This window comes from Oncorhynchus keta, chromosome 18 (assembly GCF_023373465.1).
Source record: "Oncorhynchus keta strain PuntledgeMale-10-30-2019 chromosome 18, Oket_V2, whole genome shotgun sequence".
In the NCBI taxonomy this organism is placed as follows: Eukaryota; Metazoa; Chordata; class Actinopteri; order Salmoniformes; family Salmonidae; genus Oncorhynchus; species Oncorhynchus keta.
Genome location: NC_068438.1, coordinates 33,411,393 through 33,437,365, shown reverse-complemented (window position 1 = coordinate 33,437,365; position 25,973 = coordinate 33,411,393). Strand labels below are relative to the sequence as shown.

The window sequence follows — 25,973 nt, the reverse complement described above, 5'->3', positions numbered from 1 at the left end:
TTATTACTTTTACATTTTGCCAAAATATGTATTTTCCTAATTATTATTTTCTCTATTTATTTATTTCCCTGTTCATTTATTTCCTTGTCCATGTATTCCTGTTTTTATTTATTTCCCTAATTTATTTATTATTGTCAACTATTATTTATTTACTTCTGTATTTCTTCGTCTCTATGCAAATGCTGAGGCGGGACTTTAACATTCGGGCATAGCAATCAAGCACAGAGAGTGCTGATAGGCTGTAGATCCTCCCTAGATAGGGAGAAAGAGGCTGGCTCTGTTTATGTCTACTAAGTGTCAGTGTCTGAGCTTCTTCGAGAGGCGGCGGATCTGCATGGAGGAATAGAGTACTGTAAGTATAATGAGACATACTCTGAAAGTATACATTCGATTTTTGCTGGGCGTCAGTTGAACATTATTTCACGTGTACGTTTCGCGCACATAGAAATCACATGTTCAGACCGTTAACGTTAACTTAGCAAGCAGACTGACCAAAGGAACACATGTTCACCAAAGGGAAGAAAGAGTGCAGACTGGCCAAAGCTAGCTCGAATCATTTGCTTTTCACTTCACTGTTGTAGCATTAGATAGCTAGCATGCATGGTTGATTGTCTAGCAGTCCACAAAGAAAATATTTGAATATTTCCCTAGGTAGATATCTCTGAAATGGTGCGGTCAAGTTTAGAGGTAAACATGGGTATCTTAGCAATATACTCCTCTGCAGTTTGAATTAAATTGTATAGCTACATATTTTATTCCGTTGATATGTAGGCCTAATGGTGCATGCTGATCATGTGTATTGTACAATTTCATTGTCAACAGCAAATTCATCTGGGACTTCATCTGGCGCTGCGTCTAGCCTTTCATCTGGCGCTGCGTCTAGCCTTTCATCTGGGGCTGCGTCTAGCCTTTCATCTGGCGCTGTGTCTAGCCTATCATCTGGGGCTGCGTCTAGCCTTTCATCTGGGGCTGCGTCTAGCCTTTCATCTGGCGCTGCGTCTAGCCTTTCATCTGGCGCTGCGTCTAGCCTATCATCTGGGGCTGCGTCTAGCCTTTCATCTGGCGCTGCGTCTAGCCTTTCATCTGGCGCTGCGTCTAGCCTTTCATCTGGGGCTGCGTCTAGCCTATCATCTGGGGCTGCGTCTAGCCTTTCATCTGGCGCTGCGTCTAGCCTTTCATCTGGCGCTGCGTCTAGCCTTTCATCTGGGGCTGCGTCTAGCCTTTCATCTGGCGCTGCGTCTAGCGTTTCATCTGGGGCTGCGTCTAGCGTTTCATCTGGGGCTGCGTCTAGCCTTTCATCTGGCGCTGCGTCTAGCCTTTCATCTGGCGCTGCGTCTAGCCTTTCATCTGGCGCTGCGTCTAGCCTTTCATCTGGGGCTGCGTCTAGCCTTTCATCTGGCGCTGCGTCTAGCCTTTCATCTGGGGCTGCGTCTAGCCTATCATCTGGGGCTGCGTCTAGCCTATCATCTGGGGCTGCGTCTAGCCTATCATCTGGGGCTGCGTCTAGCCTATCATCTGGGGCTGCGTCTAGCCTATCATCTGGGGCTGCGTCTAGCCTATCATCTGGGGCTGCGTCTAGCGTTTCATCTGGGGCTGCGTCTAGCCTATCATCTGGGGCTGCGTCTAGCCTTTCATCTGGGGCTGCGTCTAGCCTTTCATCTGGGGCTGCGTCTAGCCTTTCATCTGGGGCTGCGTCTAGCCTTTCATCTGGGGCTGCGTCTAGCCTTTCATCTGGCGCTGCGTCTAGCCTTTCATCTGGCGCTGCGTCTAGCCTTTCATCTGGCGCTGCGTCTAGCCTTTCATCTGGGGCTGCGTCTAACGTTTCGTCTGGCACTTCAAGGGGTTGAGTAGCCTACAACATGTTGATGGTGAGCTAGCTAATATACAAAGAATAATGTATTATAATTAATATTATAATATCATTTATAACCAAGTGCAAAGTAAGATTGTGCCTCCGATGACTGACGCTGTCTTGGGTGGAAATGCACAACTACTGTCCCAAGCAGGATTGGTAAAGAGCAGCTCTGGGGCGGCAGCGTAGCCTAGTGGTTAGAGCGTTGGACTAGTAACCGTAAAGTTGCGAGTTCAAACCCCCGAGCTGACAAGGTACAAATCTGTCGTTCTGCCCCTGAACAGGCAGTTAACCCACTGTTCCCAGGCCGTCATTGAAAATAAGAATATGTTCTTAACTGACTTGGTAAAAGGTAAAGATAAAAAAAAAAAAAAAATTAAAAAGAGCAGCTGAACTTGCCATCTGACAAAAGTTGTGCTGAAAAAGAATCATGGTCACACCACTTGATAGACAAAAGGGAGCCAGACGTTTAAAGTCAATCAACAGAGTGAAATATTTTGACAATTTGATTTATGGTGTGCATAGGCAATAAGTTTTAGAACATATAACTTTAATGTATAGAGAGTTTCTTGCATAGTTGAATTAAATTTACATACTGACCTTGGATCGACACCTGTACTCTGAGAAGCCTGATAACTATGGCTATTAAATATTAAATCCTACTCATGTGATTAATTAAAGCTAGTCTGGGCATGTAGTTATCAAGCTTCTCAGAGTATGGGTGCAGATCTAGGGTCAGTTTTTCTATCAAGCAAAGAATAAGGATATAATATAGACAGGGGAAATTTGATCATAGATCTTCACCATAGTGCAAGAAGCTGGACAGCTGGCCCAAATATCACACCTTTATGAAGGTCCTGTCAGTTAGAGATGTACACACTTTATTAGGTACATCTGCGTGTTAACGCAAATAGCCTGCTCCTTCGAACAGCGAATCATGTGGCTGCCTGCAACTCAGTCTATAGAGTAGAGAGCTTTAGTTGTTGTTCGACCAAACAGAACGGGCAAGATGCGTAATCTAAGCAACTGACCGTGGGTATGATTGTTGGTGCCACACATGGTGATTCCAGGATATCAGAAACAGCTGTCTTCCTGGGATTTCTATGCACTACAATCTCTATAGTTTACAGAGAATGGTGTGATAAACAAAACACATTCAGTGAGCGGCAGTTCTGTGGGCAAAAACACCTTCTTAATGAGAGAGGTCAGAGGAGAATGTCCAGACTCATTTTGTTGTTCAGAAATGTGGTGGGTACTCTCTTCGTTCCCTGGACTTTATCCTGCTAACTATTCTAAATGTCCAAACTGAATTTGGTAAAAGGGCTTTTATGTACTCTGCGCCATCGTCTTTGAACGCCTTACAAAATACTGTTAAACTGGAAGAACTTGTCCCAATTGGTATTTTTAAATCACAGATGAATGATATTGAGACTGATTCCCTGACATGTCAATGTTTTTCATTTTGTTATACTCTTGTGAATTCTTTGGTTTTTACTAGATTACTTGTAGTTTTTCATGTTTGTCTGTAATTTTTGTAATGACTTGGTGCTGACGCTCTTGAAAATAGATTTTAAATCTCAATGAGCCCTTCCTGGTTAAATAAAGGTGAACTTTTTATTTTATTTTTTAAATTAAGCTAACAGAAAGGCCACAAATGCTCAAATAACAGCTGTTTAAAATAGTGGTGTGCAGAAGGGCATCTCTTAAAGTACAACCCTGTGAATAATTCAGGCTGTTGTGGAGGCAGAAGGGTTTCTACCCAATATTAGATAGGTGTACCTAATAAAAAGTGTATATACTGATAAAAATCAGGTTTGCAAGTTATGTATATTTTTTTGTTTGTCATTATCTCACAGGTAATCAAGAAAGTTCACAAGTTCATTTTAACTTTGTTTCCAAAGTTGAGAGACGAGGGCGGGTTCGAGCTGCTGAAAACTCCTGGAACTACACAGAGCCATCATCTTATACCTGTCCCATGCCCCAATCGGGGCTACAGTTTGAGATATCTGAAAGACCTTTGTGTCGTGCTACTCTACATTCGCCCGCTGTAAAGGAAAGTCTAATTTCTCAGTTTATGCACTTTTAATGAACTTTAGAGCACTTACTAATCCAAAGTAGATATGTTGAGTGTTAAGCAATATTTACAACAGATAATAAAAAAAATCTATAGATGATAAGTGTCTTCTCTGGTTTTTGTATTTATTTATGTAATTTTCTCATCAATTAGGAACTGAATTATTCAGTTGTTGCTCAAAGTGGATCATGACACAATGCCTAAACTGTGAAGAACAACTTTACTTTGCACAAATAAGAAGGCACAGTGAAGCCTGCTCCAGGTAATGCTCTGAATGGGAAATTAATCATGGTGATGTTGGGAAAATATGATATTCTCCATTTATGGAAGGTGCACTCATCATTACAAATGATGGTATGGCCATGTTGCACATCAATAACAGAACAAATCAAATCAAATCAAATTTTATTTGTCACATACACATGGTTAGCAGATGTTAAATGCGAGTGTAGCGAAATGCTTGTGCTTCTAGTTCCGACAATGCAGTGATAACCAACAAGTAATCTAACTAACAATTCCAAAACTACTGTCTTATACACAGTGTAAGGGGATAAGGAACATGTACATAAGGATATATGAATGAGTGATGGTACAGAGCAGCATACAGTAGATGGTATCGAGTACAGTATATACATATGAGATGAGTGTGTAGACAAAGTAAACAAAGTGGCATAGTTAGTGGCTAGTGATACATGTGTTACAAGGATGCAGTCGATGATGTAGAGTACAGTATATACATATGCATATGAGATGAATAATGTAGGGTAAGTAACATTATATAAGGTAGCATTGTTTAAAGTGGCTAGTGATATATTTACATAATTCCCATCAATTCCCATTATTAAAATGGCTGGAGTTGGGTCAGTGTCAATGACAGTGTGTTGGCAGCAGCCACTCAATGTTAGTGGTGGCTGTTTAACAGTCTGATGGCCTTGAGATAGAAGCTGTTTTTCAGTCTCTCGGTCCCAGCTTTGATGCACCTGTACTGACCTCGCCTTCTGGATGATAGCGGGGTGAACAGGCAGTGGTTCGGGTGGTTGATGTCCTTGATGATCTTTATGGCCTTCCTGTAACAACGGGTGGTGTAGGTGTCCTGGAGGGCAGGTAGTTTGCCCCCGGTGATGCGTTGTGCAGTCCTCACTACCCTCTGGAGAGCCTTACAGTTGAGGGCGGAGCAGTTGCCGTACCAGGCGGTGATACAGCCCGCCAGGATGCTCTCGATTGTGCATCTGTAGAAGTTTGTGAGTGCTTTTGGTGACAAGCCAAATTTCTTCAGCCTCCTGAGGTTGAATAGGCGCTGCTGCGCCTTCTTCACGACGCTGTCAGTGTGAGTGGACCAATTCAGTTTGTCTGTGATGTGTATGCAGAGGAACTTAAAACTAGCTACCCTCTCCACTACTGTTCCATCGATGTGGATAGGGGGGTGTTCCCTCTGCTGTTTCCTGAAGTCCACAATCATCTCCTTAGTTTTGTTGACGTTGAGTGTGAGGTTATTTTCCTGACACCACACTCCGAGGGCCCTCACCTCCTCCCTGTAGGCCGTCTCGTCGTTGTTGGTAATCAAGCCTACCACTGTTGTGTCGTCCGCAAACTTGATGATTGAGTTGGAGGCGTGCGTGGCCACGCAGTCGTGGGTGAACAGGGAGTACAGGAGAGGGCTCAGAACGCACCCTTGTGGGGCCCCGTGTTGAGGATCAGCGGGGGAGATGTTGTTGCCTACCCTCACCACCTGGGGCGGCCCGTCAGGAAGTCCAGTACCCAGTTGCACAGGGCGGGGTCGAGACCCAGGGTCTCGAGCTTGATGACGAGCTTGGAGGGTACTATGGTGTTGAATGCCGAGCTGTAGTCGATGAACAGCATTCTCACATAGGTATTCCTCTTGTCCAGGTGGGTTAGGGCAGTGTGCAGTGCGGTTGAGATTGCATCGTCTGTGGACCTATTTGAGCGGTAAGCAAATTGGAGTGGGTCTAGGGTGTCAGGTAGGGTGGAGGTGATATGGTCCTTGACTAGTCTCTCAAAGCACTTCATGATGACGGAAGTGAGTGCTACGGGGCGGTAGTCGTTTAGCTCAGTTACCTTAGCTTTCTTGGGAACAGGAACAATGGTGGCCCTCTTGAAGCATGTGGGAACAGCAGACTGGTATAGGGATTGATTGAATATGTCCGTAAACACACCGGCCAGCTGGTCTGCGCATGCTCTGAGGGCGCGGCTGGGGATGCCGTCTGGGCCTGCAGCCTTGCGAGGGTTAACACGTTTAAATGTCTTACTCACCTCGGCTGCAGTGAAGGAGAGACCGCATGTTTCCGTTGCAGGCCGTGTCAGTGGCACTGTATTGTCCTCAAAGCGGGCAAAAAAGTTATTTAGTCTGCCTGGGAGCAAGACATCCTGGTCCGTGACTGGGCTGGATTTCATCTTGTAGTCCGTGATTGACTGTAGACCCTGCCACATGCCTCTTGTGTCTGAGCCATTGAATTGAGATTCCACTTTGTCTCTGTACTGACGCTTAGCTTGTTTAATAGCCTTGCGGAGGGAATAGCTGCACTGTTTGTATTCAGTCATGTTGCCAGACACCTTGCCCTGATTAAAAGCAGTGGTTCGCGCTTTCAGTTTCACGCGAATGCTGCCATCAATCCACGGTTTCTGGTTAGGGAATGTTTTTATCGTTGCTATGGGAACGACATCTTCGACGCACGTTCTAATGAACTCGCACACCGAATCAGCGTATTCGTCAATATTCCCATCTGACGCAATACGAAACATGTCCCAGTCCACGTGATGGAAGCAGTCTTGGAGTGTAGAGTCAGCTTGGTCTGACCAGCGTTGGACAGACCTCAGCGTGGGAGCCTCTTGTTTTAATTTCTGCCTGTAGGCAGGGATCAGCAAAATGGAGTCGTGGTCAGCTTTTCCGAAAGGGGGCGGGGCAGGGCCTTATATGCGTCGCGGAAGTTAGAGTAACAATGATCCAAGGTTTTACCACCCCTGGTTGCGCAATCGATATGCTGATAAAATTTAGGGAGTCTTGTTTTCAGATTGGCTTTGTTAAAATCCCCAGCTACAATGAATGCAGCCTCCGGATAAATGTTTTCCAGTTTGCAAAGAGTTAAATAAAGTTCGTTCAGAGCCATCGATGTGTCTGCTTGGGGGGATATATACGGCTGTGATTATAATCGAAGAGAATTCTCTTGGAAGATAATGCGGTCTACATTTGATTGTGAGGAATTCTAAATCAGGTGAACAGAAGGATTTGAGTTCCTGTATGTTTCCTTCATCACACCATGTCCCGTTAGTCATGAGGCATACGCCCCGCCACTCTTCTTACCAGAGAGATGTTTGTTTCTGTCCGCGCGATGCGTGGAGAAACCCGTTGGCTGCACCGCCCTGGATAGCGTCTTCCCAGTAAGCCATGTTTCCGTAAAGCAGAGAACGTTGCAGTCTCTGATGTCCCTCTGGAATGCCACCCTTGCTCGGATTTCATCAACCTTGTTGTCGAGAGACTGGACATTGGCAAGAAGAATACTGGGAAGTGGTGCGCGATGTGCCCTTTTTCGGAGTCTGACCAGAACACCGCCGCGTTTCCCTCTTTTTCGTAGTCGTTTCCTTGGGTCGCTGCATGCGATCCATTCCGTTGTCCTGTTTGTAAGGCAGAACACAGGATCCGCGTCGCGGAAAACATATTCTTGGTCGTACTGATGGTGAGTTGACGCTGATCTTATATTCAGTAGTTCTTCTCGACTGTATGTAATGAAACCTAAGATGACCTGGGGTACTAATGTAAAAAAACAAAAAACTGCATAGTTTCCTAGGAACGTGAAGCGAGGCGGCCATCTCAGTCGGCGCCGGAAGTACACTGAAGTAGTTTGATCATTTGTTAGTTTAGATGTGGAAAAGGTACAATTTAATTGAGCTGTTCTGGGTGTTAACTTCTTGGTTCATTGTTGCTGCACATTTCTTTATGATAAAGATGATAATTACAACACTTCACTATCAGGCTATCAGCTGTTGTAGAGGGGAGTTATGAAAATGTTCTTTTTAGATAACTGTTAGTATCTGATATACCTGATATACCTGACTCCTCGGCTCAACTCTTCAAGTCAATCACAGGTTGAAAAGGCAGGGGAGAATGATGGTGCAGCTGTCCCTAGAGCCGGTGGGACAAGTTCCTCCACCGGTCAGCATCCAGTTGTAGATTTGGCAATGGAGGTGTGTCTGGAGACAGGTTCAGATGAGGGTTTATATTCTGAAGGTTTACAGATCAGTTTTAAGGGATTGGTAATTTAGCACGTCTTAGGGATAGTTATTAATGTTAATGTGCAATTTTCAGGTGTAGTACTTTCTATATGATACATTTAGTTGTATTCAATCGTCTTTCTTTACAAACACTTACATAAAAACACTTACATTCAATGCACTATCACTCACCTCGTGAAAATGGTGTGGACATAATGATGCATACTGATTATTTTATATTTTTAATACCAACAGCAAGTTCATCTGGCACTTCAGCAGCAAGTGGTCCAGTACACACCGTTGATGGTAAGTACAATGTTCAGAAGAACCTATTATTTAGTACACTGTATCAACTGGCTCTGATGGGTAGAGTTTACACAAACATTTATTTACTTGTCGCACCTCATTGGACTGCTAATTCTTGCATGTTTTGGACATAGCAGGTGATTTAGTGAATCATTTAATTTGCAGTATAGACACTGTTTTGGGTATGCATCTATACCTCAGAAAAATGCAGTTAACATTCTATATTGCTGTTATGCTTGAGTTACAGAACCAAACCCGGTCAAGGCAGCTCAGCTGTTCACATACTGGACACTTCAGGCCAACAAGGGCAAAGACTACCTGACCTTGAGTTTGAGGGATTCCTTAGTGGAAAGGAACATATATGTATGTATGTATGCATGTATGCATGTATGCATGTATGTATGCATGTATGTATATGTGTGTGTGTATATATATATACTCCCATTATATATATTCCCAATGGCCTTGCAGGCGGATGCATTCTAGATAGATCCTATTGGAGGAGGAACCTGAAGCTGAGGGGCCAGTTCAACGGCCTACCCTCCATATATACTCCCATTATCCCTATTTAAAAGTCCTGTCTTAAAAGGTTTCCTCAAGGAAGTGCCTAGGCAGTCAACCAGCAGAAGAGAAATGTGCCTTTTAGAAGCTCCGAGTAGTTGGGTAATCCAAATTGATGGCCACAAACGGAGGAAAATAATTGCTGGTTGTAAATAAAATTAAAATAAAAATTGTGATATTAATGCACTGCCTCATTTCTATATTGGATAAAGGAATTAAGTACATGAGGACAAATATTGAGTTGGTATGTGTTCTGAGTCCCTCTCAAAGAAACCAGTGCTAATTGAGACTAACATCTCCTCTTTATAAATGGCAAACAATTTACTTTTGAAGCCAGGTGGAGTTTTCCAACTGTGGGAAACATACTTTATTGGGGAATATCTATGCCTGGCTGCACTACAAGGTGAACTGTAAGGCAAGTTACCCTCAAACTGTACAAGAGACTGAAAAAAAAAAAACAGGTTCATCTGATGTTTGAATATTTTTGATATATCTACAACATATCCACTCTATATGACTGCATTTACCCTGACATTTTTCCACCACACTGAGGGAGAAGGTGTCTCAACTGGCCAATCAACGTTAGGGGTGCCCTTGACAAACGAGGCCCATCGCTCCTCCAGTTTAACTTGACCTTCACCTGCCTGCAGCTTTGCTGGATCCATTTTGCGCTCGTTTTCTGCAATAAAAAAGCGCCTGATGTATATTAACCAACATTGGTGTTCATAAGGTCCAGAGTCTCAAAGGCTTGATAAAGACAAAATACCTCCACTGTTACACCAGGTGAGGGGTTTCTTTATTGCCGTGAACTGGGTCTGAGGAGCAGGACACCAGAGGCCGCAATGAAGTGAAAACAAATAGATTCTGAAAAAATTCAAAAGTGTACAGGGTTCAGTGCAGGGGGCTCCCAACTGCCTGTGTGCACTCTGGGCTTGTAAAATTCAACTGAACAGGTCAAATACTGTTTTGAGTAATTAACGCACAGGCCAGGGGAAATCTGGGTGGCCTAAATGCTAAAAATCAGCCAGAATCTTAAATGTAGCATGTCCATGGCTAAGGGGCCAGATCCAAGCCAAAGCAATGTTATAAATTCAAACAGGAATCTCCCTGCCTTGTTATGTCTCACTTCCTTAGAAAAACATTGGAATTTGTATTGTTTCTGCGTAATTACCGAGTTACCTCAGACAGCCTGTCTGTTGAATTTAACAAGATGTTTTAGGAAGGAATAAACAACAAATTATGACTGTGTGCACTCCGCAGTTAGGAAGTCTTCTCTGCCTTGTACTGTAAGATATGGAATTTATAGCTCTAAAGCTGTATAAATGTTCAAACTGTGTGGGACAGAGTGATATTTCTCAGCCCTCTGCCTTTTCTTATATTGAAATATGCTGCAAGGCCTTTGGCACAGTTCATTAATACAGTAAGATCCAGTATATCATGAATCCATTATTTGGGAACGTTGAGAATATGTGACTGCAGGTAATTCAGCACCCAGTAGACAGTGTTTCCTGTCACACACAGTGATGAACGTGTGAGCTGTGCCTCAAGACCTCCCCAGTGTTAGAATTCTGACAGTAGATGGGCAGTGAAGCCGTTTGACCCATTTCAAGGTGATAAGGGCTTTAGCTCAGGGAATCCTGACACTGAATAAACCTGATGTAGTGTATTGTAACAGAAGGCAGATTTGGGGTCGCTCCACTTGCACTTCCACTAACACCTTATAACAAACTTCCCTCGGAGTCCAAACATTTAAGGCAGAAAATGATACAGTCTAGTGTGAAGGGGTCAGAGAGTGAAAAGGGAGAGGCCCATTTACACATATTAGTGTGCCCTACCAAGGTGACTGGCTTCAGTTGGCCTTGATGGGGTTTGTAGCACCTGATCCTGCTTGAGGCCCCCGCTCACGTTCCATTCCTTGCTCCCCACGCTGTGATGTGATGTCCTCGTTCCGTGGCCTGGCTCAAATTGAAATCATAAGTTGCTCCAGAGGCCGTTGCCTCTGGGGGTCTGTGGAGAGTTGGCTGTGTCGGCAAGCCTTTCCACACTGTTGCAGTGTTCGCCCCAGATTATTACAGCATAGATAGCACTGAGGAATAGAAGGACTACAATGGTCATTACGCTGCGTGATATGGTGAGGGTGGTATTTTGAGTTTGCTTGTCTCAGGAGGGGCATGATTGATAGTTAGACATACATCACCAGAAATAAACGTTTTAATGTATTCTTTAAACAGTCGTGAAGAAGACATTCAGCTGAAGTTGAAGTGACACTTTTTGTTCTACTCTTTAGTTGAACTGCTCAGACGGTCTGTCTGCTCACTAGTGTAAAGACAGCAGCATGTCTTATTATTGACCGTTTCTCACCACAGTTTTACTGAGACAGTCAATGAGGACAGAGCAAACTACAAATTCAAATTAAAGAATAGAATTGAGCGGTTATTGAACACCCTTTCTAAAGGCTCCACAAGTAAGCATCAATAATGTTTCCTGGTGTACTTTGGGCTTAAATCTGATTTTTAAAGGCAAACTCAAAATTTGTGATGACAGTTTTTTCACAGAACAGCACTAAAGTAAAACACTTCGGCAAATGAATACACCCTAGACAAGTTGTCAGACAATCGATGGGTGATTTTACGTCCCATTCGCTCATTCTTTTGGGAGGTAAAATGCTTTGGAACTAAATCAGCCATATACAGGACATTTTACAGTGTACCATCTTGACTCACTGTTCAGCTTATAGTTTCTTATTACAGTGTTTTGCTTGTTGCATGATGAGTTTGAATGAGTGGAGCTCAATTGTTCAAATTGCCATCAATTTGTAAATAACCTTCTTTAGCTAAAGCCAACTCATTTTATATCAGAAATCACAGCTTGTTTGTATCATAATAGATGGCACTTGTCTTATCAGTCAATTGCATGTTATTTGCAGACAATTGCACCTTGCGAAGGGGACTCCCAGACTCTGACCTGCCCTCAGTGTGAATGACTCAGTGAGAACAGCTCAAACAGCATTTGCTGTTACATAGAAACTATCAGCATTTGAAATTCTCTTGGAGATAGTTTGACCAATCCAAATACTGAAATCAATTCAATTCTCAGACCCAGGCTTTTAAACATCTCCAATTATATCTGATAATATGGCAACTGTCTCACTATAGACATTTAAGACGTTGGAAAAAGAACCTTGCGCATCTGGCAATGTTTGCACTTCCATGTCAGTCAATGGCCGTGGAAGCTGAACCTCAGGGACTGTGACTCCTTCATGATGGTGACCATAAGGACCTCCCCCTTCAAGGCTGTATTCCAAGTCAGTCAATGGCCGTGGAAGCTGAACCTCAGGGACTGTGACTCCTTCATGATGGTGACCATAAGGACCTCCCCCGTCAAGGCTGTATTCCATGTCAGTCAATGGCCGTGGAAGCTGAACCTCAGGGACTGTGACTCCTTCATGATGGTGACCATAAGGACCTCCCCCTTCAAGGCTGTATTCCAAGTCAGTCAATGGCCGTGGAAGCTGAACCTCAGGGACTGTGACTCCTTCATGATGGTGACCATAAGGACCCCCCCTCGTCAAGGCTGTATTCCATGTCAACCTAATGTGAGATCAACAGTCAAATATGAGCATGTCTATTCTATGCAAATAATAAAGGAATGGGAATCACAATTGAACAAGGTCATTTGGGAACACAGTGTTTGTTTGCAGTGTCAAAAAGATACCACAAGTAGTTACAATTTATCTCTAATCATGTTAAATAAAATGTGGTGAAATAATGTTAACCAATTGTATTATTTGCATCATTGATTGCTGCTTACATTCATACTTATTCATATGTACAAATGTGTGTGTCATGCATTAGAAGTGTACTTGCTAACATTATTAACATTATTTAAAGTACAAACCTGGAAGGGGTCATGATATCCCTCATGTTGATTCTGAGTCCATAGTTGCAGTGATTCCACTCAGTGGAATCACTGTCCTTGAAGAACTGCAGGTACCTTTGGATTTGTGGAAGAAATCTCCAGTTCAGGGCATAGATGTGGATCTCTTCCTCTAGGTTGAGTAGACCCTCTCTCTCCAGGTTGCAGAAAGAAGTATAGAAGATGTCCAACACTCCCCCCAAAGACATCCCTCCACAGTCATTTATCCTGGATAAAGAGACAAAGCAGAAACATCCCTCCACAGTCATTTATCCTGGATAAAGAGACAAAGCAGAAACATCCCTCCACAGTCATTTATCCTGGATAAAGAGACAAAGCAAAGACATCCCTCCACAGTCATTTATCCTGGATAAAGAGACAAAGCAAAGACATCCCTCCACAGTCATTTATCCTGGATAAAGAGACAAAGCAGAAACATCCCTCCACAGTCATTTATCCTGGATAAAGAGACAAAGCAAAGACATCCCTCCACAGTCATTTATCCTGGATAAAGAGACAAAGCAAAGACATCCCTCCACAGTCATTTATCCTGGATAAAGAGACAAAGCAAAGACATCCCTCCACAGTCATTTATCCTGGATAAAGAGACAAAGCAAAGACATCCCTCCACAGTCATTTATCCTGGATAAAGAGACAAAGCAAAGACATCCCTCCACAGTCATTTATCCTGGATAAAGAGACAAAGCAGAAACATCCCTCCACAGTCATTTATCCTGGATAAAGAGACAAAGCAAAGACATCCCTCCACAGTCATTTATCCTGGATAAATAGACAAAGCAGAAAAGCATAAGAGTGTGAGAGAAAGAGTTGGGGGAGAGAGATATGTTGTTATTGTTATTCATAAAATCACCACAGTTGTCTACAGTCACAACTCTTTCTATGCAAAAAAGTTGTAAGAATGTTTACTAATCAGAGCAATTTAGCATGTGACCTAACACAAACCTAACAGAACCACAATATCATTCTGATAACTCATTTGCTTCTTAAACATGTTTATCTGCAAATTTAACGAAACATAATTGGCCATTTAAGCTAATAAGGTTGATTTGAAGAAGTATGAAAATATACACAATTATTACAAAAGTGATTATACCTCTGATTCTGTGTACTTCTACCAGTGAGATGGGAATTCCCTGTTTAGGCCTCTGGTGGACACCATGAAGTGTGCCACTTGAACATGTTCTCCTCCTTTGTCAGACCTAACGCGTGATGGCAGTCCACAGGTGTTGACTGCTTCAAGGAAGCTGTTCATCACTGTGGAGCCCCGGTTGTTGGTGGCGGCGCTGAGATACACGATTAGATGCCTAAAACCGTCAATGCCACCATGAACTACAAATCACCATCTGTAATAAAGAAATGGTATTGTTTCGTTTCCTGGAATAGTAAAGGTCCCATCTAACATGGTTAAAATCATCTTCACTCTTCAATCACTGGATGGCTTTACACGTTGCACAAGTGCAAAGTCTTCAAGACAGTAATGCAAATGGACATGATGAGTGATTAGTAATAAATATATAACAAATACATCCTGATCACTGTCCCAGCTTGTTGAATAGGCCTCTGGCATAAATGTTGCTCTGTGACGGTTAGTACAGCACTTAATGGAGCGCAGGCGCCACCCCAGTGGCATGAGTTCAACTGAGAATGGAGGGGATGGGTGACGTCCCCCAAGATGATGAGAGTTTGCTCGTAGAACGAGGCCTGGATACGGAGGGGCACACCAGTGACTTTGGAGCAGGTTTTAGCAATGGGTTAGAGACCTGTTTGGTTACCAAATTGCTGAACACTACATGGTCAACCTCTGTGTCAGTAGATGCAGCTAACTGGAACAAATTGTCAGCCAGAGACTCCACACAAAAAAGTAAGTAGTCAGATTCAGCACAAGCATTTTCAGCTAGGTTAGCCAAAACTCTCAAATCTCTGGCTGTCTCTTGCATTCGTGTAGCCATATTGCGTAGTGTCTGTGTCATAGAAACCATGTATGTGAAGTCAATCTTCGTACTCTGATACAGATCAACCAATGGGAGTAAGGTCATTCATTTATTTTTACATTTACCTGCATATATATTTATGGATTTATTTATGTATTCATATTTCTTTTAACTTTGGCCGTCTTGGTCCTCCATAGACTGGAAGATCACTCATTCAAAGTAGGAAAAGTGAGCCGGAAATTAAATGAGGATGTGGTTGTGATGTATGTTATGTCGTAAGGACATTTTTCTCTGCACTACAGTATCAGACAGACCTCTCAGGAAAAAGTCCACTTTCAGGCAAGAACCATAGTTTCCAGAGAGCTAGATTACATATTTAGTAGTTATATTTCAAACACACAGACAAACATTAATTTTAGTTGGCTCCTGGCAGTGTACTCAAGATATCCCCTGGCTGTTCCTGTGGCTCCCTCTAGTGCCTCTTTGTAAAGGATAACATTACATTTCACTGTTTCAGACTTTTCCAGACAGTCTCCCACTCATACTGTATGTGAATGTGTGCATTAGCAATGACAGTTATGATATGATAAAAAAACAAGATATACAATTGGAAAACTTTTTGTATACAGCTTGGTTTCTTCTAGAAAATACTAAAAGACAAACTCCAACCTGCGTAGGAAATGTATATATTTATGTCAATGGGAAACCCCTTCTGTTAACATACACATCTTACAGAGGCAGTGAAAAGGTTCACATGAAAAAACAACAGAGCATGCTAAACCACGTGAGCGTGGCCTAAGCAGAAACTGCTTCCACGGAAGGTGCTCAGACCACACAATACTTGATGACTGTCTTCCTTTAACTATTCAATCAAGTCAACGAAAGCGACACTAGACTAGAGCAGATGGGGGGGCGTTCAACTGTTTCACAGAGGAAGAAGTAGTGGCATGACAGGCTGTCTATTGTAGGTTAAAGTTTGTCTTACCAAACAAGTATTCAAAGCCAAAAGGTTTGGTTCTAGTTGAGGCGAGATAATTATCCCAACACGATTTCGGTGAGTGTTTTTTTTTCCCGTAGCCTACTGTAATACTTTTGGACAGGAGTTTTGCTCCCAGTTCGTCACTGCATGCTTTATAGAATTAAAAGCACATCGTAGATTTACATTCACCCACGGTTTCTGCTATGCTGTTGTGAGATGTCGTATAATCTTAAATCCTCTAGAGACATTTAAATGTCACTCTCCCTAAAACAATGCAAATACATTTTAAACACAGGCACTTTCTACAATGGGGAAAAATCACACTGTTCAGACCTTTTCAGTAGTGATTCCGTCTCTTTTCAGTGAGTTGGCTCGTTCAACTCAGCTCACCAAAGTCAAGTCAAGCAGATTGTGATAGTTATGATTGGTGTTAAAACAATTCTAATTAAATGTATAAATGAAATCATACTCTACCTTAACCACAATGTATTTTAAAATGCATTGGTTAGATATGAAAAATAATGCTATTAAACATTTGCATTTAAAGTATAACTTTTTAATGTATATAAACAAAGTGCATATAAATCTAACCATTCAAAACGAATACAATCTGAACAGCATAATAGAATACTGCACCATATCAACAACAACAAAAATAATGTGCAAAACTGCAGCATCCCACAAATTGAAATAAATGTAACAAAGAAGGATGCTATTAAACATTTGCATTTAAAGTATAACTTTTTAATGTATATAAACAAAGTGCATATAAATGTAACAATTCAAAACAAATACAATCTGAACAACATAATAATAGATTATTGCACCATATCAAACAAAAATAAATAACAATGTATAAAACTGCAGCATCTCACTTAAAACATTAAACTGGTCCCTCTTTATGCTCTCTTCTTTATTGCCATGTTATAACCAGCAGCACACAGCAATGCTGACCATATTTTGCTTTTATGAGAGATTTGCATTCAGAGATGCAAGCTGCCTCACTTTCGAGGGGCTGATGCGGTTTCTTCTCTCAGTAATTATTTGTCCCGTTTTCGAGAAGACTCTCTCAGAGGGAACGGATGTGGCCACTATGCAGAGTCTCCCTGTCATGACTTTAGTAAGCCGTGGGTAGACAGAGGCCTTGTTCTTCCACCAGGAGGGGCTCCTCCAAATAGGATCAGACCTCCATTATGACATCTGCTGAGGGATTCCTTCGTGCTGCATCCCCAGTTGCTCTCTCGTCAAACAGCTCCACACAGCAGGGTTTTGTGGCACGACTGCTGGTGCTTCTGCTCCATCTGATCCCTCTTCCTCCTGTTGCCCTGGTGCCTGAGCCAGCTGACTGCTGGGGCTGTTCCTCCCTCTTCCCCCTGTTGCCCTGGTGCCTGAACCAGCTGACTGCTGGGGCTGTCCCTCGCTCTTCTTCCTGTTGCCCTGGTGCCTGAGCCAGCTGACTGCTGGGGCTGTTCCTCCCTCTGCCTCCTGTCGCCCTGGTGCCTGAGCCAGCTGACTGCTGGGGCTACATTCTTATTTACGGCTCATATACATATATAATACTGGATTAAATAATGATGTAGTAATAACTGCTTACTGTACCTCTCTCCACTGATCTCTACCTGCTCAAATTGTTCCAGGACTCTGCACACCTCCTCCACCACCTCCCATTCCTCTTGGGTCAGAGCATCAACAGGTGCATTGACAATGTCCAGGGTAGAGATGATGGCATCCTTTGACTCAAGAAACCGCTTCAACATATAAAATGTTGAATTCCACCTTGTAGTGCAGTCTTGTTTAAGCCTCAGCTCAGGCATCCCCATCTGGCGTTGTGTAGACTTTAGTTTTTAACACCTCCTGAAGTATTCCACAGCTGCTTTCACTTTGTCCACAGTGGGCTTCATCACCTTCAGAGCATCTCTTACAATCAGGTTGATTGTGTGGGCAAGACATGGATGATGGGTCCATTTAAAAAATGTCATGGCTTTGGTTGTTAGCTGCATTGTTGCTGACACAACAGACCTCTTTTCCATCTACTGACATTCTTTGGTCACTCTCAACAGTTCCTCTGCCAAGTTCTCTGAGGTGTGTCTGTCGCTGAACTCAAAGTAGTCCAGAAGACAGCTAGACATGGAAAATCTTCAATGAAGTGACATGTAACTGACATGTAAGAAGTGGTTACCCTTGATGTCCAGCAGTCAGTGGTAGGGCAAACTGCAGTAGCTTTTTGGACTCTTCCCCGCACTGAAACCTGTGTGCTCTCGTACAGTTGTAGAATAAGTGATTTTAAAAGGGTTTTCTTGCTTGGAATTGTGTACATTGGATTTAGACTATTGCTATAGTTTCTAAAAACCTCTGTCCTCCACGATCGAAAATGGCTGGAATTTGGTGGCAATAATTTTAGAAAATGCCATATCAATTTGGCCTTTGCTACAGACATAGACTTTGGCATAAACTGGTCCATAGAAGACTGCGTAGCTGTGCGTCGCGGAGTAGGCCTACTTGACTGAGTGGATATATCTCCACGTGTGGAGGTGCTGGCTCCACCACTATCACTAGCAGGCCTATTAGTTTCTCGAAGCTCTGCTACAGCTAGCTTCTCTAAGCTCCACTACAGCTAGCTTTTCTAAGCTCTGCTACAGCTAGCTTCTCTAAGCTCTGCTACAGCTAGCTTCTCTAAGCTCTGCTACAGCTAGTTTCTCTAAGCTCCACTACAGCTAGCTTCTCTAAGCTCTGCTACAGCTAGCTTCTCTAAGCTCTGCTACAGCTAGTTTCTCTAAGCTCCACTACAGCTAGCTTCTCTAAGCTCTGCTACAGCTAGCTTCTCTAAGCTCTGCTACAGCTAGCTTCTCTAAGCTCCGCTACAGCTAGCTTCTCTAAGCTCTGCTACAGCTAGTTTCTCTAAGCTCCACTACAGCTAGCTTCTCTAAGCTCTGCTACAGCTAGCTTCTCTAAGCTCTGCTACAGCTAGTTTCTCTAAGCTCCACTACAGCTAGCTTCTCTAAGCTCTGCTACAGCTAGCTTCTCTAAGCTCTGCTACAGCTAGTTTCTCTAAGCTCCACTACAGCTAGCTTCTCTAAGCTCTGCTACAGCTAGCTTCTCTAAGCTCTGCTACAGCTAGTTTCTCTAAGCTCCACTACAGCTAGCTTCTCTAAGCTCTGCTACAGCTAGCTTCTCTAAGCTCTGCTACAGCTAGCTTCTCTAAGCTCTGCTACAGCTAGTTTCTCTAAGCTCCACTACAGCTAGCTTCTCTAAGCTCTGCTACAGCTAGCTTCTCTAAGCTCTGCTACAGCTAGCTTCTCTAAGCTCTGCTACAGCTAGTTTCTCTAAGCTCCACTACAGCTAGCTTCTCTAAGCTCTGCTACAGCTAGCTTCACAGTTGGGTGCACAGTTCGCATACGCCGGTGTAGGTTGTGTGTAGAACCGGCTTTATATGTATTTTGTTTTGGCAAATTCAACACTGTGCTCTAACATTGCCTACATTATTAAAATGCATCCAAATGCTGCTGTGCTTCCGACTCATTTTCCAGCTGTTGTTTTCACAGCTGTCCTTCTTCTCTCTCCTCGGCTGCTAAGTGTGTGACTGTGAGTGAGTTGGCTTGGCCCTCCCTCACGCATCTTTGGTTCATTGGTTGACACTTCGTGTCTGATTGACAGGAACAACAGGTGAGGCTGTTAGTCTGTGCAGACAGAACAAATCTGTGTGCGCTTGAGCATTTTATTTTTCTTTAATTCTTTGAATTAGTTAATTCTATTAATTTCAATCTTTAATTATTCATATCTGAATTTTTTTATTTTTTATAAATAGATTTGGCTCTTCTGATATGCGAGCCAGCTCCCAACGTTCACCTACAAGAGCCGGTTCTTAGAGCCAACCAGCCACGTCTTGCTTCCGGACAAGCTAAACACGTTCTTCGCCCGCTTTGAGGATAACACAGTGCCACCGACACGGCCCGCTACCAAGAACAGTGGACTCTCCTTCTCCATGGCCGAAGTGAGTAAGACATTTAAACGTGTTGACCCTCGCAAGGCTGCCAGCCTAGATGGCATCCCTAGCCCCGTCCTCAGAGCATGCGCAGACCAGCTGGCTGGAGTGTTTACAGACATAATAAATCTCTCCCTATCACAATCTGCTGTCCCCACTTGCTTCAAGATGTCCACCATTGTTCCCCGTACCCAAGAAAGCAAAGGTAACTGAACTAAATGAGTATTGCCCCGTAGCACTCAAGCCTGTCATCATGAAGTTCTTTGAGAGGTTAGTTAAGGATTATATCACCTCTACCTTACCTGCCACCCTAAACCCACTTCAATTTGCAATTTGCATCTGTGGACCCCAATAGGTTCACAGACGATGCAATCTCCATCACACTGCACACTGCCCTATCCCATCTGGACAAAAGGAATACCTATGTAAGAATGTTGTTCATTGACTGTAGCTCAGCATTCAACACCATAATACCCTCCAAGCTCATCATTAAGCTCGGGGCCCTGGGCCTGAACCCCGCCCTGTGCAACTGGGTCCTGGACATCCGAACAGTCCGCCCCCAGGTAGTGAAGGTAGGAAACAACACCTCCACTTCACTGATCTTCAACACTGGGGCCCAACAAGGGAAGCATGCTCAGCCCCGTCCTGTACTCACTGTTCACCCATGACTGTGTGGCCACGCACACCTCCAACTCAATCATCAAGTTTGCAGACGACACAACAGTAGTAGGCCCCAACAATGACGAAACAGCCTACAGGGAGGAGGTGAGGGACCTGGGAGAGTGGTGCCAGTAAAATAACCTCTCACTCAACATCAACAAAACAGAGGAACTGATCGTGAACTTCAGGAAACAGCATAGGGAGCAAGCCCCTATCCACATAAACTGGACCGCAGTGGAGAACGAGGAAAGCATCAAGTTCCTCTGCGTACACATAACTGATGATCTGAAATGGTCCACCCACACAGACAGTGTGATGGAGAAGACGCAACAGCGCCCTCAGGAGGCTGAAGAAATGTGTCTTGGCCCCTAAAACTTTTACAGATGCACAATTGAGAGCATCCTATCGGGCTGTATCACCGCCTGGTATGACAACTGCAGAGCTCTGAATAGGTCGGTGCAGTCTGCCCAACGCATTTACCGGGGGCAAACTACCTGCCCTCCAGGACACCTACAGCACCCAATGTCACAGCAAGGCCAAAAAGATCATTAAGGACCACCCAAGCCACTGCCTGTTCACCCCGCTATCATCCAGATTGCGAGGTCAGTACAGGTGCATCAAAGGACCGAGAGACTGAAAGACAGCTTCTATCTCAAGACATCAGACTGTTAAATAGCCATCACTAGCCGGCTTACACCCAGTTACATAACCCTGTACCTTAGAGGCTGCTACCCTATATACATGGACTTGTAATCACTGGCCACTTTAAGAATGGAACACTAGTTACTTTAATAATGTGTAAATAATGTTTACATACTGCTTTACTCATCTCGTATGTATATACTGTATTCTATTCTGCTGTATTTTAGTCAATGCCACTCCGACATAGCTCAATCTAATATTTATATATTTCTAAATGATTATATATATTTCTAAATGTATATATATTTCTAAATTCAATGATTTTACTTTTAGATTAGTGTGTATTTTTGCGAACTACTACTGCACTGTTGGAGCTAGGAACACAAGCATTTAGCATTTTACACCTGCAATAACATCTGCTAAATATGTGTATGTGATCAATATAATTTGATTGGATTTGTGTCATAAGTGAAAGTGCAATGACATTTATATGCGTATTCTATTTCCCTCTCTGTTTGCAGTAAAATGCCACTGTGTGAAAGGGACGTGTGCTATATACAATGGATTGTCTACGTCCCCACGTTCGTGGTGGGTTTACCCCTCAACCTGGCCACCCTGTGGCTCCTCCTCTTCAGGATCCGTCGATGGACTGAGTCCACAGTCTACCTCAGCAGTCTGATCATCAACGACATCCTTCTCATCTTTTCTCTGCCCTTCAAGATATACGCCTTCGGCCGCACCTGGGGCCTGAGCATGGGCTTCTGCACCTTCCTGGAGAGCCTGGTGTTTGTCAACATCTATGGGAGCATCGTACTGATCGTGTGCATCTCGGGCGACCGATATGTTTCTCTGCGGTTTCCATTCAACGGCAAGCGTCTACACTCGCCACGGAAGGCTGCCCTGGTATGCCTGGCTGTGTGGGTGACGGTATTCGCTTTCACCACACCCGTCTATGAGCTCCACAACAAAAACACCACTAGCCTGCACAACAACAACGAAACCAGGTGTTTCGAGGGATTCTCCAGGGAAACCTGGGGGAAGAAATGGATCATTGTCGCCATGGAGACGGTATTCACAATCAGCACTGTCACTATGTTGTTCTTCTCGGTGCGCGTGATGCAGATCCTGAGTGACATACGGCGTCGGAACCCGCTGGACAAGAAGGTGAGGGACAACAAGTCTGTGAAGATCGTCCTGAGCAACCTGGTGGCCTTTATGCTGTGCTTCATCCCGTACCACGTGGCCGCAGTCGTCTACTTCCTGGCCAAGAACGGCACAGAGAACCCAGATGTCATCAACCCCCTCAGAGACTTCGTTCACATCAGCACCTGTCTGGGCAGTGTCAACTGTCTGACGGACGGGGTCTGCTACTACTTCATCCTGAAGGAGAACCTGTTGACTGCCAGCCAGGAGAGGAGGAGGATGTCCACTAGAGGGAACAACGTGGCAAAGCCCGGGGAAATCGACCAGCATCTGATGGACAACATCATGGTCAAGGGACCCAGAGAGACAGGATCAGACAACCAGGTCACTGGAGATCGATAGGACTTGCTAGATAGATGTGGTTTATCGGAGTGGAGTGGAGATTAGGGTGGAGGCGATTTCCCTGTAGATGGATGGCTATTATCTCTATCTGGGAAACGGAAACTCAGATCACCACAACAGAGAGGAGACAAGTCTCATGAAAGATTCTCGAAGAATGAATGACTGGCGTTAGGTTCTAATTCTCAGAGTAAAAAACTCAAAGGACATTTATGAAAGCTTAACCAAGTTTATTCTGCCCAGAGGGTCAATACAGCTGCATTCAGATAAAAAAAAAATCACACAAACACTGATATTTAACTGTTCCTCATAGGCTGAGTCTCCTCCTACCCATCTGTACAAACATCATTCTTTACTGCTCGGCAAGACACTAGTGATACGGGCCATAAACTTGTATTTCTCCCTTAAGGTGACCTGACCTGACCTCAACGCCCCTCCATCACTAATCCACAGCTCTCTCCCCCTATCAATGCCTGCCACATGTAATCGCTTCTGATGGGTGTCACCTTGGGGTCATGATAGTGGCTGCACCAAATTATTGATGTATTACAATAATTGATTGTGCTTATGTTGTATGAATAGAAGGGGAAGGGCTATAAGAGGCTCCCCCACTACATTTATAGGGTCCTGGACCACAGATGAGCAATATATTCATTATAAGGTTTAATACTGTTCCACAGTTCTTTTCAAGTCTCTGCCTCTTATAAGAAACGGTCTGAGCAGATATGTGAGCCATTGCCGTCAAAACAGAGTGTCTGTGAGAAAGCACCTCAAGGCTAAAAGAGATACATAGACACAGACCCCTGCAAGCCACACGGGAATGGAAAATTACTGCTGGGCTATAGTTTTCTCCTGCAAGTTTGTATAACTGTATATGCATGGGCTGGGTCTCATCAGTAGAAGGTGTTGATGTAGGCAGTGACATTACTAGGGGTTGACTGCAAGCATATTAAAGCAACTTTGACCTTTTATATTTTGCAGAACTTACTCTGAAACATGCGTGCTGTGTTTCCGTTGTCAACTTCTGTCTGCAATTGCTTTAATAAAGGTTTGATTGATTTACTTAAAGAAGATATTGTCTGATTGCTGATTTTACCAATAAGCCAATGATTGACAAGGAACAAGGAACCTTTCCCAACACTTGCACACAACACATTCCAAGCTTAGTTGCACACACTATATACCTTCCTCCTGTAACCATTAACTTCTGGTGTAGACCCTCTAAACCTCAGCACTCCATCAGTGACATGAATAAGTATATTTCATATTCTCAGAATCAAACAGTCCCTCCTCTCGAACAATAGCTTCCTACTGTTCAACTTACTTAAACTTGGAAATGACTTATAAATGAACAAACAATGATAACAAAACATTCACCGTGAGGTTTACAAACTCAGAGACTTATGGCCTCTGATCTATGATCACAACAAACACAATCTTAATTTCCATCTCTCATCACACAACAAAATGACATTCCAGCTGAAGCTGTTGGCTTCCTCCCCTCCAGCTGGAGCTGCTTTTAGTTTCTCCACTTTCTCCTTCTAGTTCCTAAGAGAGTGATAGCATAAGACTTGGAAAGCAACAAACAGACACACAAAACATAACAGTATTAACCTCTTGAAACTCTGGGGGTGGTATTTCATTTTTGGATAAAAAACGTTCCTGTTTTAAACGGGATATTTTGTCACGACAAGATGCTCGACTATGCATATAATTGACAGCTTTGGATATAAAACACTCTAACGTTTCCAAAACTGCAAAGATATTGTCTGTGACTATAACAGAACTGATGTTACAGGCGAAACCCAGATACAAATCCAATCAGGAAGTTCCCCATATTTTGAAAGCGCTGCATGCCAATGACTCCTTATATGGCTGTGAATGGGCTACGAATGAGCTTACGCTTTCTACGTATTCCCCAAGGTGTCTACAGCATTGTGACGTATTTGTACGCATTTATGTTGAAGAATAGCCGTAAGGGACAACATTGAGCAAGTGGTCACATGATGGCTCCCGCAGAAAATCTTGCGTAAAGTACAGAGGTAGCCATTATTCCAATCGCTTCTAATGAGTAACCAATTGTCCCGGTGGATATATTATCGAATAGATATGTGAAAAACACCTTGAGGATTGATTCTAAACAACTTTTGCCATGTTTCTGTCGATATTATGGAGCTAATTTGGAAAAAAGTTTGCCGTTGTAGTGACCGCATTTTCCGGTCGATTTCTCAGCCAAACGTGAAGAACAAACAGAGCTATTTCGCCTACAAAAATAATATTTTTTGAAAAAAGGAACATTTGCTATGTAACTGGGAGTCTCGTGAGTGAAAACATCCGAAGTTCTTCGAAGGTAAATGATTTAATTTGATTGCTTTTCTTATTTTCGTAAAAATGTTGCCTGCTGCTAGGCTATGCTAGGCTATGATAAACTTACACAAATGGTTGTCTAGCGTTGGCTGTAAAGCATATTTTGAAAATCTGAGATGACAGTGTGATTTTATTTTTTTATTTTTTTATTTCACCTTTATTTAACCAGGTAGGCTAGTTGAGAACAAGTTCTCATTTGCAACTGCGACCTGGCCAAGATAAAGCATAGCAGTGTGAACAGACAACACAGAGTTACACATGGAGTAAACAATTAGCAAGTCAATAACACAGTAGAAAAAAATGGGCAGTCTATATACAATGTGTGCAAAAGGCATGAGGAGGTAGGCGAATAATACAATTTTGCAGATTAACACTGGAGTGATAAATGATCAGATGGGCATGTACAGGTAGAGATATTGGTGTGCAAAAGAGCAGAAAAGTAAATAAATAAAAACAGTATAAAAACAGTATGGGAATGAGGTAGGTGAAAAAGGGTGAGCTATTTACCTATAGACTATGTACAGCTGCAGCGATCGGTTAGCTGCTCGGATAGCTGATGTTTGAAGTTGGTGAGGGAGATAAAAGTCTCCAACTTCAGCGATTTTTGCAATTCGTTCCAGTCACAGGCAGCAGAGTACTGGAACGAAAGGCGGCCAAATGAGGTGTTGGCTTTAGGGATGATCAGTGAGATACACCTGCTGGAGCGCGTGCTACGGATGGGTGTTGCCATCGTGACCAGTGAGCTGAGATAAGGCGGAGCTTTACCTAGCATGGACTTGTAGATGACCTGGAGCCAGTGGGTCTGGCGACGAATAGTGTAGTGAGGGCCAGCCGACTAGAGCATACAAGTCGCAGTGGTGGGTGGTATAAGGTGCTTTAGTGACAAAACGGATGGCACTGTGATAGACTGCATC

General features: G+C 43.4%; 1 protein-coding gene across 12 annotated transcripts; it reads left to right on the top strand.

Moving 5' to 3' along the window:
• Nucleotides 1–214: 214 nt before the first annotated feature.
• gpr55a (G protein-coupled receptor 55a) lies at nt 215–23,763 on the top strand. Of its 12 annotated transcripts, XM_052467973.1 has the most exons (6): nt 215–352; nt 3,709–4,188; nt 8,409–8,459; nt 19,409–19,529; nt 19,672–19,857; nt 21,672–23,763. In XM_052467973.1, the coding sequence occupies exon 6, from the start codon at nt 21,676–21,678 to the stop codon at nt 22,693–22,695; it is 1,020 nt and encodes a 339-aa protein (XP_052323933.1). In that variant the 5' UTR covers nt 215–352; nt 3,709–4,188; nt 8,409–8,459; nt 19,409–19,529; nt 19,672–19,857; nt 21,672–21,675; the 3' UTR covers nt 22,696–23,763. The 12 variants fall into 12 exon arrangements, 5 of the variants coding, with proteins under 5 accessions (XP_052323933.1, XP_035613939.1, XP_035613938.1 ...); XR_004823175.2 differs by lacking the exons at nt 19,409–19,529; nt 19,672–19,857; nt 21,672–23,763 and adding exons at nt 8,707–8,822; nt 8,931–12,770; XR_008068226.1 differs by lacking the exons at nt 19,409–19,529; nt 19,672–19,857; nt 21,672–23,763 and adding an exon at nt 8,707–12,770.
• The last annotated feature ends 2,210 nt before the right edge of the window (nt 23,764–25,973 follow it).

What these genes read in the sequence shown, in the direction of transcription:
- gpr55a (XM_052467973.1), top strand. Translation starts at nt 21,676, where the DNA reads ATGCCACTGTGTGAAAGGGACGTGTGCTATATACAATGGATTGTCTAC.